Genomic DNA, 13,749 nt, shown 5'->3' with positions numbered 1-13,749 from the left:
ATATCATGTTTCTTTCTGATGTTTTAAACAGGTCGTTTCTCATGGGTAGGTTTATACTATAAACTTGCTTATTTGTTTATTGATGGTAATCAAAAATTATTATTGCTTATTAGATTAAAGTTTATTAGAGAGCAACAGAAAATTTACTGGAAAAATTGACATTATATTATTCACTTCCACAGAGGAGTTTGTTTGGAGAAAATAAAGAGCCCTGTGAGTATTAGACAGACTAGCAGATATAAACACTTTATAGAGCTCTATAGACATGTTATAAATCTATAGACATGTTGTAAGTCTATAAAGTCTACAGATGATTTATTTATTTATTTATTTATATTTAATTAACATTTTTTCCTTGTTACAATATGAATATACATTTTAAACCTATAATGTAAATAGATTTTGGAGTCCTGTTTGTGCACAGGCTGATTGTTTATTAGTTATTATTGTTTAAACATTCTAATGGTGTTTATCTGTTCCCTTCTTTTGTTCTGCACATTATTACAGGGGTAAGTAGATGACATTTTTTATTTTACATACTATTCAAACATTAATATGAACAAACTCATTTTAACTCCAAATTTATTTTTAGAAAATGTTATATATCCTATAAACAGTGAGGCTTATACATATTTAACTGAGCATTTCACTTAAAGGCCTTGCCTAATTATTCTAACCAGTGAAAACCTATTAATCAAATAGTATTTTGTTTTTCAAAGTTATTTTCCTGTAACACGCCAAAAGGGTATGAGTTTGCATCCCAGCAAGGCATCTATGTATCATCATGAAACTTGAAGTGTGTCTTCAGACCAGGCCATGAATGTAGAAAAAACAGCAAAAACTGCGCCATCTTGTGGTTTTCCTCATATCGTTTACAGTTCAGTTCTTTTCCCCCAATAATTTTCTGGAGTATTCTAACGTAAATGCCATAATAAAGTAAAAGCCATTATGGATTAACACAAAAGCTGTTTTATTTTTCTAATTCTCCTAATTTTTTTATATAATGTTTTATTAATTAATTATATTTTTTCTCTCTCAAATGCTGATTAACCCCAAGGTTTCAAAAAATAGAGTATTTCTAATATAAATATATAAACTCTAATTAACAAGCTGGGGGTAAAGCATATCAAGGCAATCAGGATTTACACAATAATAAATATCATCAAGGCACTGCAATAAATATAAATGTCCTTTTGTAGAGGAAAAGCATGAACTAACCCAGAATAAGAGAGTGCGACCTCTGCTGATGGGAAGAGGAAACATCCACTTATTCACAGAGCTATTACACTGAGGGCTTATTTCTGTTTGTGTGATTTCCTTTTTGTTCACAAGTCCAGATGAATTTGATTGATGACATAAGCCACTTATTCTGATTTTCTAGTTTTAGACAAACTCAATTATAATCTAACTATATTCTTAGATGAAGAAACACTGTTACAGCCTGTTATAGACTTTATTTAATTGAGATTATCTTGGACAGTGTGAAAACCACAGGGTGTGTAATTTGTTCCCACAGGGTGCATCTGCATTAAGGACTGAAATGTCAAGTGAGTATAAGAAAATCCCGAATATTCAGTGAGAACAGACACAACATTGATCCTTTGAACTGTTCTTTGGCCAAAAAAAAAAAAAAAATCATGTGCAATTTTGTTTGCTGGAAAGGTTTATACTTAATTAGATTAGCCTGAATTTTATTTGCATATGTTGTTAGCACAACATCTTTCTTTTACTCCTACTCTGTCAGCAAAGAAATCCTCTCCAACTTTTCCTTTTAATATGAACATTTATACATAACGTTCCTATTTGGAAGCTTCTTGACTGAGCATTTTAATAAACATCTTGGATCGTGGACCAGTGAACATTATTTAAATGTAGGAATTCATAAAAACTGTAGTTTTTATAGTATATAAAAATAATTGTTCGTGACCCGAGGTAGTTCGGATAAAGCGGTAGAAAATGAGTGAGTAAAAATAATTGTGGTATAAATATAACCTTTAATCTTTTAAATATAATCTTTAATCTTTTAAATATTACTTTAATAAGTAATAAAAAATACATATTTTTTTAATGTTTGTTCACAGATTTAAAGTTTAAGCTGATTTTATCTGGAAAAACACTGAATTCCCACAAGGACTTTATAGATCGTCTTAACCAACAAGTTCACCTGAAGGAGGTGAATACAGAGGATGAGTGTGATTTCATTCTGGGTTTCTGTCCGATTGTGACACGAGCTGGAATTGACATTGAAGCAGCAAAGAAACGTCTACACAATTTTTCAGGTACTCAGAAAATGTTTTCTAAAATAATGCATTATGTTTGCCGAATGACTTTTGCATATAGTGAACAAGTTGTGTGGATGTTTTTACAGACACCAAACCTGTAGTCCTGGTGGTGCTCCATCACACATTTAATACAGAGTGTGTTGTTCCAGACAGCATCAAATGTGTAAACAGAAAGAATATGATCGCAGTCGACTGTCTGTTCTATGAAGATACAGGATTACTGCAGTGTCTGAAGAATAATGACTCACTGGACAAAACTTCACAATATCTGGTATTTTTTATTTAATTTAAGCTTGGTAAAAAAAAAAATACTGAGTAGATAAATACTTACATAGGATTTTAAAATCGGGACTTACATAAGATTTTAATAAAAATAAATAAATAAATAAATAAATAAATAAATAAATAAATAAATAAATAAATAAATAAATAAATAAATAAATAAGTAAAAATAATAATAATAATAATAATAATAATAATAATAATATATTGTTTCCTTACATACACAAGAGCACGTTATTAATCTGTCAGCAGAGCTGCTCTAAAGTGTGTATAATTTACCAACATATAAAATTATTTGTAAATGAACGTCTTCTGCTTTTTAACAGAAGGAATATATAAACTGTAAAAACATGGAAAGGCAAAAGGAAGGTGAAAGGTCAGGTGAGTGTGACAGATTCTTTTTTTTTTGCTTAAGATAGTAATGTAAAAAAAATAATTAATCAGTCAATGTGTGTGTGTGTGTGTGTGTGTGTGTGTGTGTGTGTGTGTGTGTGTGTGTGTGTGTGTGTGTGTGTGTGTGTGTGTGTGTGTGTATGTGTGTGTGTGTGCGTGTGTTTTGCATAGGACCCAGAAACAGTACAAGTTGCATTGAAAAGGAAGTTACAGGACTTGAAGGTACAAATATGAAACCAGATCAAACAACTAATGATTCAGAGGAAAGCGAAAATTCTCAACCTGAGAGAAACCAACAACTGAACCCAGAACACATCGACACTGACAATGTGGAGGACATGGAGCAAAGAAATGAGAGTCAGGAAAAAATAATGAGACAGAATTTAAAGACAAATAAAGAACCTCTGACAGAAAATACACAAACACTTCAGGAGAAGGACAAGATACTGGAAGAGAAGGAGAAACAGCTCAAACAGACAAGAGCTGAACTGGACAAAACAATTAAGGCGTTAGAAGACAGTCAGAGACACGTGGAGGAGAAAAACACACAACTAGAGAATCTGAACAAACTGCTGAAGGAGAAAGAAACACAGCTGAAGAACACAGATAAAGAGCTGGAAACCAGTACAAATAAACTGGACACACTGGGACAGGAGCTGCAGGACAAGCAGAGACAACTACAGGACATGATGATTGTAGTGGAGCAACAGAAATCTGAGTTAGCAGAAAAAAAACAACAGCTTGAAAACAAAGAGAGTCTTCTAACAGAAAATACACAAACACTTCAGAAGAAGGACAAGACACTGGAAGAGAAGGAGAAACAGCTCAGTGAAGTAAGAGAAGAATTGAGAAAATCAAATATGATGATAGAAAAGTATCAGACACAATTGAAGGACAAAGACAGACAACTGGTGAGTGTGGGGAAAGAACTGGAAACCAGTACAAATAAACTGTACACACTGGAACAGGAGCTACAGGACATGATCACTGTAGTGAAGCAACAGAAATCTGAGTTAGCAGAAAAAAAACAACAGCTTGAAGAGAAAGACAGACTTCTGGCTGAAATTAGACAAAAACTGGAGATGAAGGATGAGACCCTGGAACACAAGGGCACACATTTTTTTCAGGTAAAAGATGAACTGGTGGAAAAAAAAACAGAAGTTAAAAGAAAAATAGAGAAAGAGAAACAGTAACAGCTAAAAATGTGTGTCTAAAAACTATTGATTTTTATGGTCATTGTGCATGAACTTGTGCAGAATGTACAACTGTTAGCTTTGATAAGAATTTTGCTTCTCTACTTTAGTCGAAAATAATCGGATTTGAATGACTTTCTTGACGTCTATTTCTCATGCTATTATTTCTTTCTAGTCTCATTCACAGCTAAAGAAAAAAGGTACGATTATCATTTTTTTTGCACTGAAACACAGTAAAGAGATAAATTGTATGTCAATCTGGATTTGACAAATGTTGTATATATTTTCATTTTTGTATATATTCTAAGTCACTGTCAAATATTGATTAAAGGTATATTTTCGAGGATGTTGTTAACATCTAAAATCACCTAATATTCTAATTTTACGTATCTATTAAATCACATTTTGCATGTTCTGAGATGTATCAGGATGATGTAGTTTGTCTATCTTTGATTGATTGTAAATCGGGCTACTACTGATCATGTTATTTACCAGATTTCCTCAACACTTCCTGAAATTGCTCACCACACTACAGGTACATTCAGCTTAACCATTCCAGCTTAAAGCTGTAAGCACAAACACACCATGTTGCTGCACTTAACTATAACATGGTGATTGAGAACAAAAGCTCCGTCTTTATTTTTTGTAAGCCTAATAATGAAATAGTGAAATGAGTTTTCACTTATGTTTCAGTTTTTTCATTTTTCTCCTGATAAGTGCCATTTTAAATAAAATAAATTTTAGAAACAGAGTCAAAGAACAGAGTACAAATATACACAAACATTCAGTATGTGTTGCTTTATTTAATCTATTGTTTTGTGCTTCTCTAAAACAGTTAAATGCTGTGAAGTCATTCCTGCAAAGTTACAAGCACCTTGTGAACAGTTCACAAAAGAACTTAAAAAAATAAGAAAATCTATGGAGATGTCTACAGAGGAGAAGTGTAAAGCAATTCTATATTATGTTCCATATGTTTCACGAGCTGGAACTGATATCGAGGCTGCACTGCAAAAACTTAACAGCTTTGGAGGTTTGTTACAAATATATATATATATATATATATATATATATATATATATATATATATATATATATATATATATATATACAAAAAGAAAGACTATATTCTTTAAAAAAATGTTTACAGACAAATACATCGCACTAGTGGTGCTCCATCACACATCTGATCGAGAGCTCATTACACCAGACAGCAGCAGAACTGTGACCAGAGAAAAGACCTTCGTTGTTGACTGTCTGTTCAGTGAGGATGAGGGACTGCTCTCGTGCCCCATGAATGACGAAGCAATAAAAAAGGTTGCAGAGTGGCTTAGGTTTGTGGTATGTATCCTGATGTACAGTGGGTTTTCTGTCTCTTTGCCCTGCGTTAATGTAAAGACATTAGAACCTAAGAAACAACAACAGAAGGTAGAGAATTGTTTAAAAATATATCATTTTCATTATGCAAAAATGTTCATATTTCCATTAAAACAGTGTTCTTTGATCCAATCAAGAAGACTTGTATTTTAATAGTTTATTACTGAGTTTTATATAAATAGTAAACTCTGTGGGCAGTAAGAGACTGTTTATTGTTCAGTGAGCTTATCAATAATCCTTATAGAGTTCCTACTGTAAGTGCACTATGCTTTATATGCCTCATTAACATGCATCATATTCCACTCCACAGAAAAACGACAAACAGGAGCCTAAGAAAGTAAGTCATACAACTTTAAAAAATAAATAAATAAAATAATAATAATAATAATAATAATAATAATAATAATAATAATAATAATAATAATAATAATAATAATAATAATATAATGTTGCTGTCATATCAATTCAATACGTCATTGCCTAATCCCAAACCCAAAAATTTCTCACCTAACATATTCAGCAATATGTTTAAACAGAAATCAATTCTAAATTATTTCAGTTAATTAATTTGCATATTTGCCAGTTAGGTACGTAAATAATCACTCTCTAAAGCAAAACAAAGTAGTTACTTTAAGTTACTTGTTTATTAATGCCACAGTAGCTATTTCATTCAACTTGGCTAGTATCTTACAAGAATATAACTATTATAAAATGCAAGCCAGTATCCAAATTAATTAGTAAGTGTGACTCTACAAACCCCACAGATTCTTGCCAATGGTGTTAGTGGGAGGACAAACTATAGTGTGGACATGACATTGACATATTGAGACAGAATAAGAGAGCCTCATGTACCACCAACAATCCACATGTATTGATCTTGTACTGCTGTAAAATGACAACTTTTTAACAGAAGAATTTTCTATCACAGAAGATTCCTATACATTATTGATTCTGTAGTAACAGACAATATATATATATATATATATATATACACCATTGGCAAGAATCTGTGGGGTTTGTAGAGTCACACTTACTAATTAATTTGGATACTGGCTTGCACTTTATAATAGTTATATTCATGTAAGATACTAGCCAAGTTGAATATTCAGTTTGTAATGTATGCACTTTACAGTTTTAAGGAAATAAATGGTTAAAATGTTCACATAATAATTAGGATAAAACAGCAATATATTTTTGTTAATTTTTTGTTATTAGTTAAAGCCATAGAAAGGTGAAAGGGAACATACAATTTTGTTTCACTGGGGAATTATTTGATTTTTGCTATCACTTCCGGGGGGCCGCACGAGGTATGCGCTGGTAATGTCAGTACAAGTTACTCTTGAAAGAAGTACTAAGAAATTCATATATTATTGTTCTTTGTTTAAAGAAGAAGAATCTGTTAACCCTCAAGTTTATTCCTCTTGAGTTAGAGAGGCCAATGACGTATGTGTTTGTTGTTAATTGCTTTATGTAATTAGCCAATTTAAGTGTATTTTCTCACTTGTTGAATGTGCACTTTATTTAAGTTATGTACTGTATGTCCTTCCATAGTTCTGACGGCATTTTTGTCATTATTGGAGCATAAGGCTACAAGACATGAAGACTTGTCCAAAATAAATGTCTGTTGAAACCAAGAACGACCTGAGCCTTTTATTCAACTCGAGGGGAGTAACACTGGGTGTGGAATAACAAAGTGAAAGCACTGCAGTGTTCCTGGTTGCTTTTGTGTTCACAACAGATTTGGGGGGAAAACTGAAATCTTACAGTCACTGCAGTGTTAGAGCATAATACTGACTTTACTTAGTTCATCCACAATGGGGCAGAATTTGCACATCTATGAGGAAGAGCATCTACCATAGAAGAAAAACATTTACCTGAAAGCAATGGTGGAGGGGCTTCAAATACTTCATTTTGGTGACCTTTTATGCACTAATTTGGGCTAGATCAGCTTGTCTGCTGGTATCTTAACGAGAACGCTTTTTGATGCACCTAAATTATTTACTGCATTGTTGTCAAATTGCTTCCTCATGTACCACCTTTGTCAGTCCATACACAGTTCATAAGTTTAAAGACCACACTAACAACAGAATAGATTTAATGACTCTTAATGCCTCTAGAGTCAATGCCTCTTTGCTTGTTGCTGTATTTGTCTTGACACTTATGGATTTAGTACACTGGTCAATTCCAACATTCTTGGGTGCAATTTGGAGAATATGTTCACAGCTTCATCCAGGTTGACTGCCATGTCATAGTGTGTATGGATGAGTGCCAGGGATGAATGCATGAATGTGTTCAGTCTCCGGATAATAATATACTAATCATTCCAGATAATTTACCTCAAGCAGTCCGCTTTGAAGTTCTCAGAGGAATAAAGACGCGCACCGAAGGAAAGAAGCATTTGCATTGGCTCCAGTCTGCCGGTATTGGCCAATCACAAAAGTCGATATTGCACAGCCAATATCACTGAATATCCCACTATGTTTTTTTTATAATTACGCTACGTTTATGGATATTATATTGTAGACTATTGAGTGGATAGAATATAGAAATCCTTTTAAATAAAATATATATGGAAAGTGTATTGCAAGAACTCTCTCTGAGCTGCACGCGCGACACACACACGCACGCGCGACACAGTCGTCCAGATATAATGTATCATTAATTTGAAACAGCAACCCAGGATATTTGTCACAAGCATTGATTAAAACAATGATGACAATAATCACATGAAAAAAAGAATTTAAATTCTGGACCATTGGCAATGAAGGGGAAAAACCCGAACCCCCCCTGCCTACAGGCTTGTGTTTAGAGAGGCAGATTAGAAGAGGAATTGAGACCAGTGAAGGTGAAAGTGAAACAGTTCAGCTTGTTGTGTTGTTGCTTCTAAGCAGCAGATAAAGAAGTGAGTAAAGAGCTGTTAAATAATATATTTAAATATTCTATGATATTGGACTTGATTACCTACATGACATAGAAAGAGAAAGACGATGACACTGAATCTCTCTCTCTCTCTCTCTCTCTCTCTCTCTCTCTCTCTCTCTCTCTCTCTCTTTCTCTCTCCTTTTAGTCTGAAACTACAGGAAGATAAAGATGGCAAGTAAGTTAGATATACAAAGGTTTAAAGACTGTCATTTCTGAATATAAATATATATTTATTTCTATTAAATATTTTGTTTTATAGTGTTTAATGTTTTGGGATATGACCATTCAGTCAGAGGATTTTGTCAGTCATCATAAGCCAGTTAACTGTCTGATAAACTCACTGGGTTTCTGTTTCACAAAACAGTATTTTAGATGTATTCTAACATTCAGTGTTTTCCTTTTTTTAAACTGATGTATTTGCACCATCTACAAACCTAACAAAAGTGTTTTCTCCATGATGTCATCTTAATATCATGTTTCTTTCTGATGTTTTAAACAGGTCGTTCATCATGGGTAGGTTTATACTTCAAATTTCCTCAAATCTTTTCAGTGATGGTAGTCATAGGTACCCTGCATAGATTATTTGCTTATCAGATTAAATTTTAATACAGAGCACAGAAAATGTACTAGAAAGTTATTAAAAAGATTTTTTTTTATATTTCAGTGGAGTTCCATTTTTAAGTCTGAAGTATCAGGTAAGTATTAAAGGGTCTAAAAGAGAAATCTCTCTTTAGAGGTCTATAAATCTAAAGTGTTTTTTATTGATAGTATATTAATATAAAATTTCTCTCTTTAGTCTAAATAGATTTTAATGTTTTTATTCTGTACATAAACTCCAATAGACAATATTACAGAATAGTACTGAAAGTGACACTATTTTATATTCTGCTGTTGTTTACTAATGATGTTTTTCCCTTCTCTTCTTTTGTTCTGCACATTATAGGAGTAAGTAAATATAATGACTATGTTACACTTTTGGATGGTAATTTACTTTAAATGATATTAGACACTATTTAATCCTTTATGTTTCACTATTTAATTTAAACACCACCACCCCTCTCCTGTCTCCCGTCTTTTTTGGATTTTCAGAATAGCTGTTTTTTTTTCTAATCCTCCTAAATTTTTTGTCTAATATCCCTAAAGTGTTTTATTCATCCATTATTATTTCTTTTTTCATCTCAAAATGAAACCTAGATAAATCATTTTTTTGAATGATAATATTTTAATAACAGTACAGCAAGCACATTCGAAAACACAATCCACAAATCAATATAATTGGAAAAAGTAAAAAATAGATAAAGAAATAAACAAAATCCAAGGTGGGGGTGAAGCATATCAAGGCAATCAGGATTTACACAATAATAAATATCATCAATAATAAATATCATCATCACTGCAATAAATATAAATGTCCTTTTGTAGTGGAAAAGCATGAACTAACCCAGAATAAGAGAGTGCGACCTCTGCTGATGGGAAGAGGAAACATCCACTTATTCACAGAGCTATTACACTGAGGGCTTATTTCTGTTTGTGATTTCCTTTTTGGTCACAAGTCCAGATGAATGTGATTGATGACATAAGCCACTTATTCTGATTTTGTAGTTTTAGACAAATTTAATTATATTATAATTAAATTCGTAGATGAAGAAACGTTGTTACAGCCTGTGAAAACCACAGGGTGTGTAATTTCTTCTTCTTCAACTGAAATCAATCTCTCTCTCTCTCTCTCTCTCTCTCTCTCTGTCTCTCTCTCTCTCTCTCTCTCTCTCTCTCTCTCTCTCTCTCTCTCTCTCTCTCTCTCTCTCTCTCTCTCTCTCTCTGGAAGTTTTCATGTTTAATGTTTCAGAGGAAAGTGAAAATTCTCAACTTGAGAGAAACCAACAACTGAACCCAGAACACATCGACACTGACAATGTGGAGGACATGGAGCAAAGAAATGAGAGTCATGAAAAAATAATGAAACAGAATTTAAAGAGAATAAAAAAACTTCTGACAGAAAATACACAAACACTTCAGGAGAAGAACAAGACACTGGAAGAGAAGGAGACACTGCTCAAACAGACAAGAGCTGAACTGGACAAAACAATTAAGGTGTTAGAAGACAGTCAGCGACACGTGGAGGAGAAAAACACACAACTAGAGAATCTGAACAAACTGCTGAAGGAGAGAGAAACACAGCAGAAGAACACAGATAAAGAGCTGGAGACCAGTACAAATAAACCGGACACACTGGGACAGGAGCTGCAGGACAAGCAGAGACAACTACAGGACATGATGATCGCAGTGGAGCAACAGAAATCTGAGTTAGCAGAAAAAACCAACAGCTTGAAGAGAAAGACAGACTTCTAACTGAGAGAGAAACACAGCTAATGGAAAGAGACAAAGAGCTTCAGGAGAAAGACAGACTTCTGGCTGAAATTAGACAAAAACTGGAGATGAAGGACAAGACCCCGGAACCGGAAGTTAAAAGAGAAATAGTCACAGCTAAAGAAATATATATAGTGTGTCTGATTATCTGTTAAAAACTATAGACTCTCTACTTTAGTCGAAAATAATCAGATTTGAATGACTTGAATGACGTCTTTTTCTCATGCTATTATTTCTTTCTGGTCTCTTTTACAGAAAAAGAAAAAAGGTACGACTATCTTTTTTTTTTTGCACTGAAACGCAGTAAAGAGATAAAATGTATGTCAATCTGGATTTGCCAAATGTTGTATATATTTGCCATTTTATCATAAATGCCAATATTAGAATGAGACTTTCTTCCTAAACCAATATTCTAAGTCACTGTGAAATACTGGTTAAAGGTATATTTTCCAAGATTTTGTTAACAACATCTAAAATCACCTAATATTCAACTGTTAAATATCTATTAAATCACATTTTGCATGTTCTGAGATGTTTCAGGATGACGTAGTTTGTCTATTTATGATTGATTGTAAATCGGGCTACTACTGATCATGTTATTTAGCAGATTTCCTCAACACTTCCTGAAATTGCTCACCACACTACAGGTACATTCAGCTTAACCATTCCAGCTTAAAGCTGTAAGCACAAACACACCATGTTGCTGCACTTAACTATAACATGGTGATTGAGAAGAAAAGCTCCGTCTTTATTTTTTTGTAAGCCTAATAATGAAACCCCACATGACCCGAGGTAGTTCGGATAAGCGGTAGAAAATGAGTGAGTGAGTGAGTAATAATGAATCCCTATTGTTTTCACTTATGTTTCAGAGTTTTTACTTTTTTTTCCTAATAAGTGTCAATTTAACTAAAACAAATTTTAGAACCGCAGTCAACAGAGTACAAATATACACAAACATTCAGTATGTGTTGCTTTATTTAATCTATTGTTTTGTGCTTCTCTAAAATAGTTAAATGCTGTGAAGTCATTCCTGCAAAGTTACAAGCACCTTGTGAACAGTTCAGAAAAGAACTTAAAAGAATTAGAAAGTCTATGAAGATGTCTACAGAGGACAAGTGTAAAGCAGTTCTATATTATGTCCCCAATGTTTCACGAGCTGGAACTGATATCGAGGCTGCACTGCAAAAACTTAACAGCTTTGGAGGTTTGTAATAATCATTTTTGATGATGTGTCTTAATTATGATATATATTTAAGTCTTTATTAATTTCTTTCAAAAAATGTTTACAGACAAATACATCGCACTAGTGGTGCTCCATCACACATTTGATCGAGAGCTCATTACACCAGACAGCAGCAGAACTGTGACCAGAGACAAAACTATCATTGTTGACTATCTGTTCAGTGAGGACGAGGGACTGTTCTCGTGCCGTAAGAATGACGAAGCGAAAAAAAAGGTTGCAGAGTGGCTTAAGGCTGTGGTATGTATCCTGAAGTACAGTGGGTTTTCCGTCTGTTTGCCCTGCATTAATGTAAAGATATTAGAGCTTAAGAAACAACAGCAGAAGTTAGAGAATAGTTTAAAAATATTGAAAAATATAAAAATCTAAAACTGTTCTTTTATCCAATCAAGAAGACTTGTATATAGTTTATCACTGAGTTTTATATAAATATTATACTCTGTGGACAGTAAGAGACTGTTTATTGTTCAGTGAGCTTATCAATAATCCTTATAGAGCCCCTAAGTGCACTATGCTACCTAAGAAACAACAACAGAAGTTAAAGAATAGTTTAAAAATATTTCATTATGATTTAATTATGCCAAAATGTTCATATTCCATTAAAATGGTGTTTTAAGTACACTATGCTTTATATGCCTCATATTAACATGCATCATTTTCTACTCCACAGAAACATGACAAACAGAACCCTAAGAAAATAAGTCATACAACCTTAATAATAATAATAATAATAATAATAATAATAATAATAATAATAATAATAATAATAATAATAATAATAGTTTAATGTTTCTGTCATATCAGTACATCCCTACCTAAATATGCCTCACCTAACATATTCAGCACATTCTTAATTCATTCAGTTACTTTGCATATTTACAAGTTAGGTGCGTAAATAATCACTCTCTAAAGCAAAACAAAGTAGTTACTTTATATATGTTTACTAATGCAACAGTAACTATTTTATTAAAAAATTGTACTAAAAAGGAGGTGAGGAGCAATTGCTAAATTATTTTTAAGATGTATTTTTTTGTGTGTTTCTTGTTATTTTAGAAAAAAAAAAGTGAAGCCAGTGAGGAAAACAAAGCAATAACAACCGGACAGAAGAAAAATGAGCTAAAGGAAGGGCGGCTCTTACAACAGAATAGTACATATTGAATTACTTAAATGTCTGGGCTTTATGTGTGCTTATACTTTTCCTAAAACTGGCCGCTCAAAAGATTTTTTTGGCTTTTCAAAATATCTTTTAATTAATAAACAAATGTTTATGCTACACCAGAAAAAACAGTATTGAACAAGTAATACAAGTACTAATAAGTACTAATACATGTGTATTAAATGCTAATAGAATAAACTGTGTTTCATTTCTGATTAACAAAATGAATAAAAACTGAAATGAACATCAGAAGTCTTTACTTAAGTTTTTTATTTCAGTAAAAGTAAAGGTTAGAGTAAAAGGTTTGCTATTTCCCTCAGATTGCACATTGTAGAGATTCATTAGCATGGTATCTAAATATCTTTATACATAAACATTTATACATAAACATATATGTGTTTATGCAGCACAGGTCACAGGTCACAGGTCACATAATGGACAAAGCTGCAACCAGTAGATGAAGTTACAAACTTGATATAAACTCTATTCTGTATTATCTCTACTTATGGTATATATTATAAATTATCTTTATATATCTGT

General features: G+C 32.7%; 3 protein-coding genes across 9 annotated transcripts in view; 2 read left to right on the top strand and 1 right to left on the bottom strand.

The window, feature by feature from the left end:
• Nucleotides 1-13,749, bottom strand: part of LOC113636639 (trichohyalin-like) — a 501,252-nt gene that overhangs the window by 76,212 nt on the left and 411,291 nt on the right. The window lies entirely within an intron of this gene.
• LOC113636638 (WD repeat-containing protein 87-like) overlaps nt 1-13,749 on the top strand; it is an 873,260-nt gene that overhangs the window by 829,508 nt on the left and 30,003 nt on the right. Inside the window, exon 1 of one of the 3 annotated variants that reach the window (XM_047809375.1) lies at nt 8,410-8,426. The exons of the other annotated variants lie outside the window; for them this stretch is intronic. The gene's annotated coding sequence lies outside the window, so the exon portion shown is untranslated. Of the gene's footprint in view, nt 1-8,409; nt 8,427-13,749 lie in introns of those variants that run through there. 3 annotated transcript variants of the gene reach the window in all.
• LOC125140308 (coiled-coil domain-containing protein 18-like) lies at nt 1,102-13,695 on the top strand. Of its 5 annotated transcripts, XM_047809416.1 has the most exons (12): nt 1,102-1,547; nt 2,082-2,279; nt 2,369-2,553; nt 2,891-2,945; nt 3,129-3,619; nt 3,851-4,084; nt 4,326-4,350; nt 4,986-5,180; nt 5,298-5,488; nt 5,835-5,861; nt 13,107-13,200; nt 13,617-13,695. In XM_047809416.1, the coding sequence occupies exons 1-12, from the start codon at nt 1,541-1,543 to the stop codon at nt 13,664-13,666; spliced, it is 1,752 nt and encodes a 583-aa protein (XP_047665372.1). In that variant the 5' UTR covers nt 1,102-1,540; the 3' UTR covers nt 13,667-13,695. The 5 variants fall into 5 exon arrangements, with proteins under 5 accessions (XP_047665372.1, XP_047665370.1, XP_047665369.1 ...); XM_047809414.1 differs by having other exon boundaries at nt 1,106-1,547; nt 3,129-4,084; nt 4,338-4,350; nt 13,617-13,681; XM_047809413.1 differs by lacking the exons at nt 4,986-5,180; nt 5,298-5,488; nt 5,835-5,861 and adding exons at nt 11,823-12,017; nt 12,103-12,293; nt 12,724-12,750 and having other exon boundaries at nt 1,106-1,547; nt 3,129-4,084; nt 13,617-13,681.

This window comes from Tachysurus fulvidraco, chromosome 26 (genome assembly GCF_022655615.1).
Source record: "Tachysurus fulvidraco isolate hzauxx_2018 chromosome 26, HZAU_PFXX_2.0, whole genome shotgun sequence".
Taxonomy (NCBI): Eukaryota; Metazoa; Chordata; class Actinopteri; order Siluriformes; family Bagridae; genus Tachysurus; species Tachysurus fulvidraco.
The sequence above is the reverse complement of the archived record's forward strand: the minus strand, read 5'-3'. Positions and strand labels throughout refer to the sequence as shown.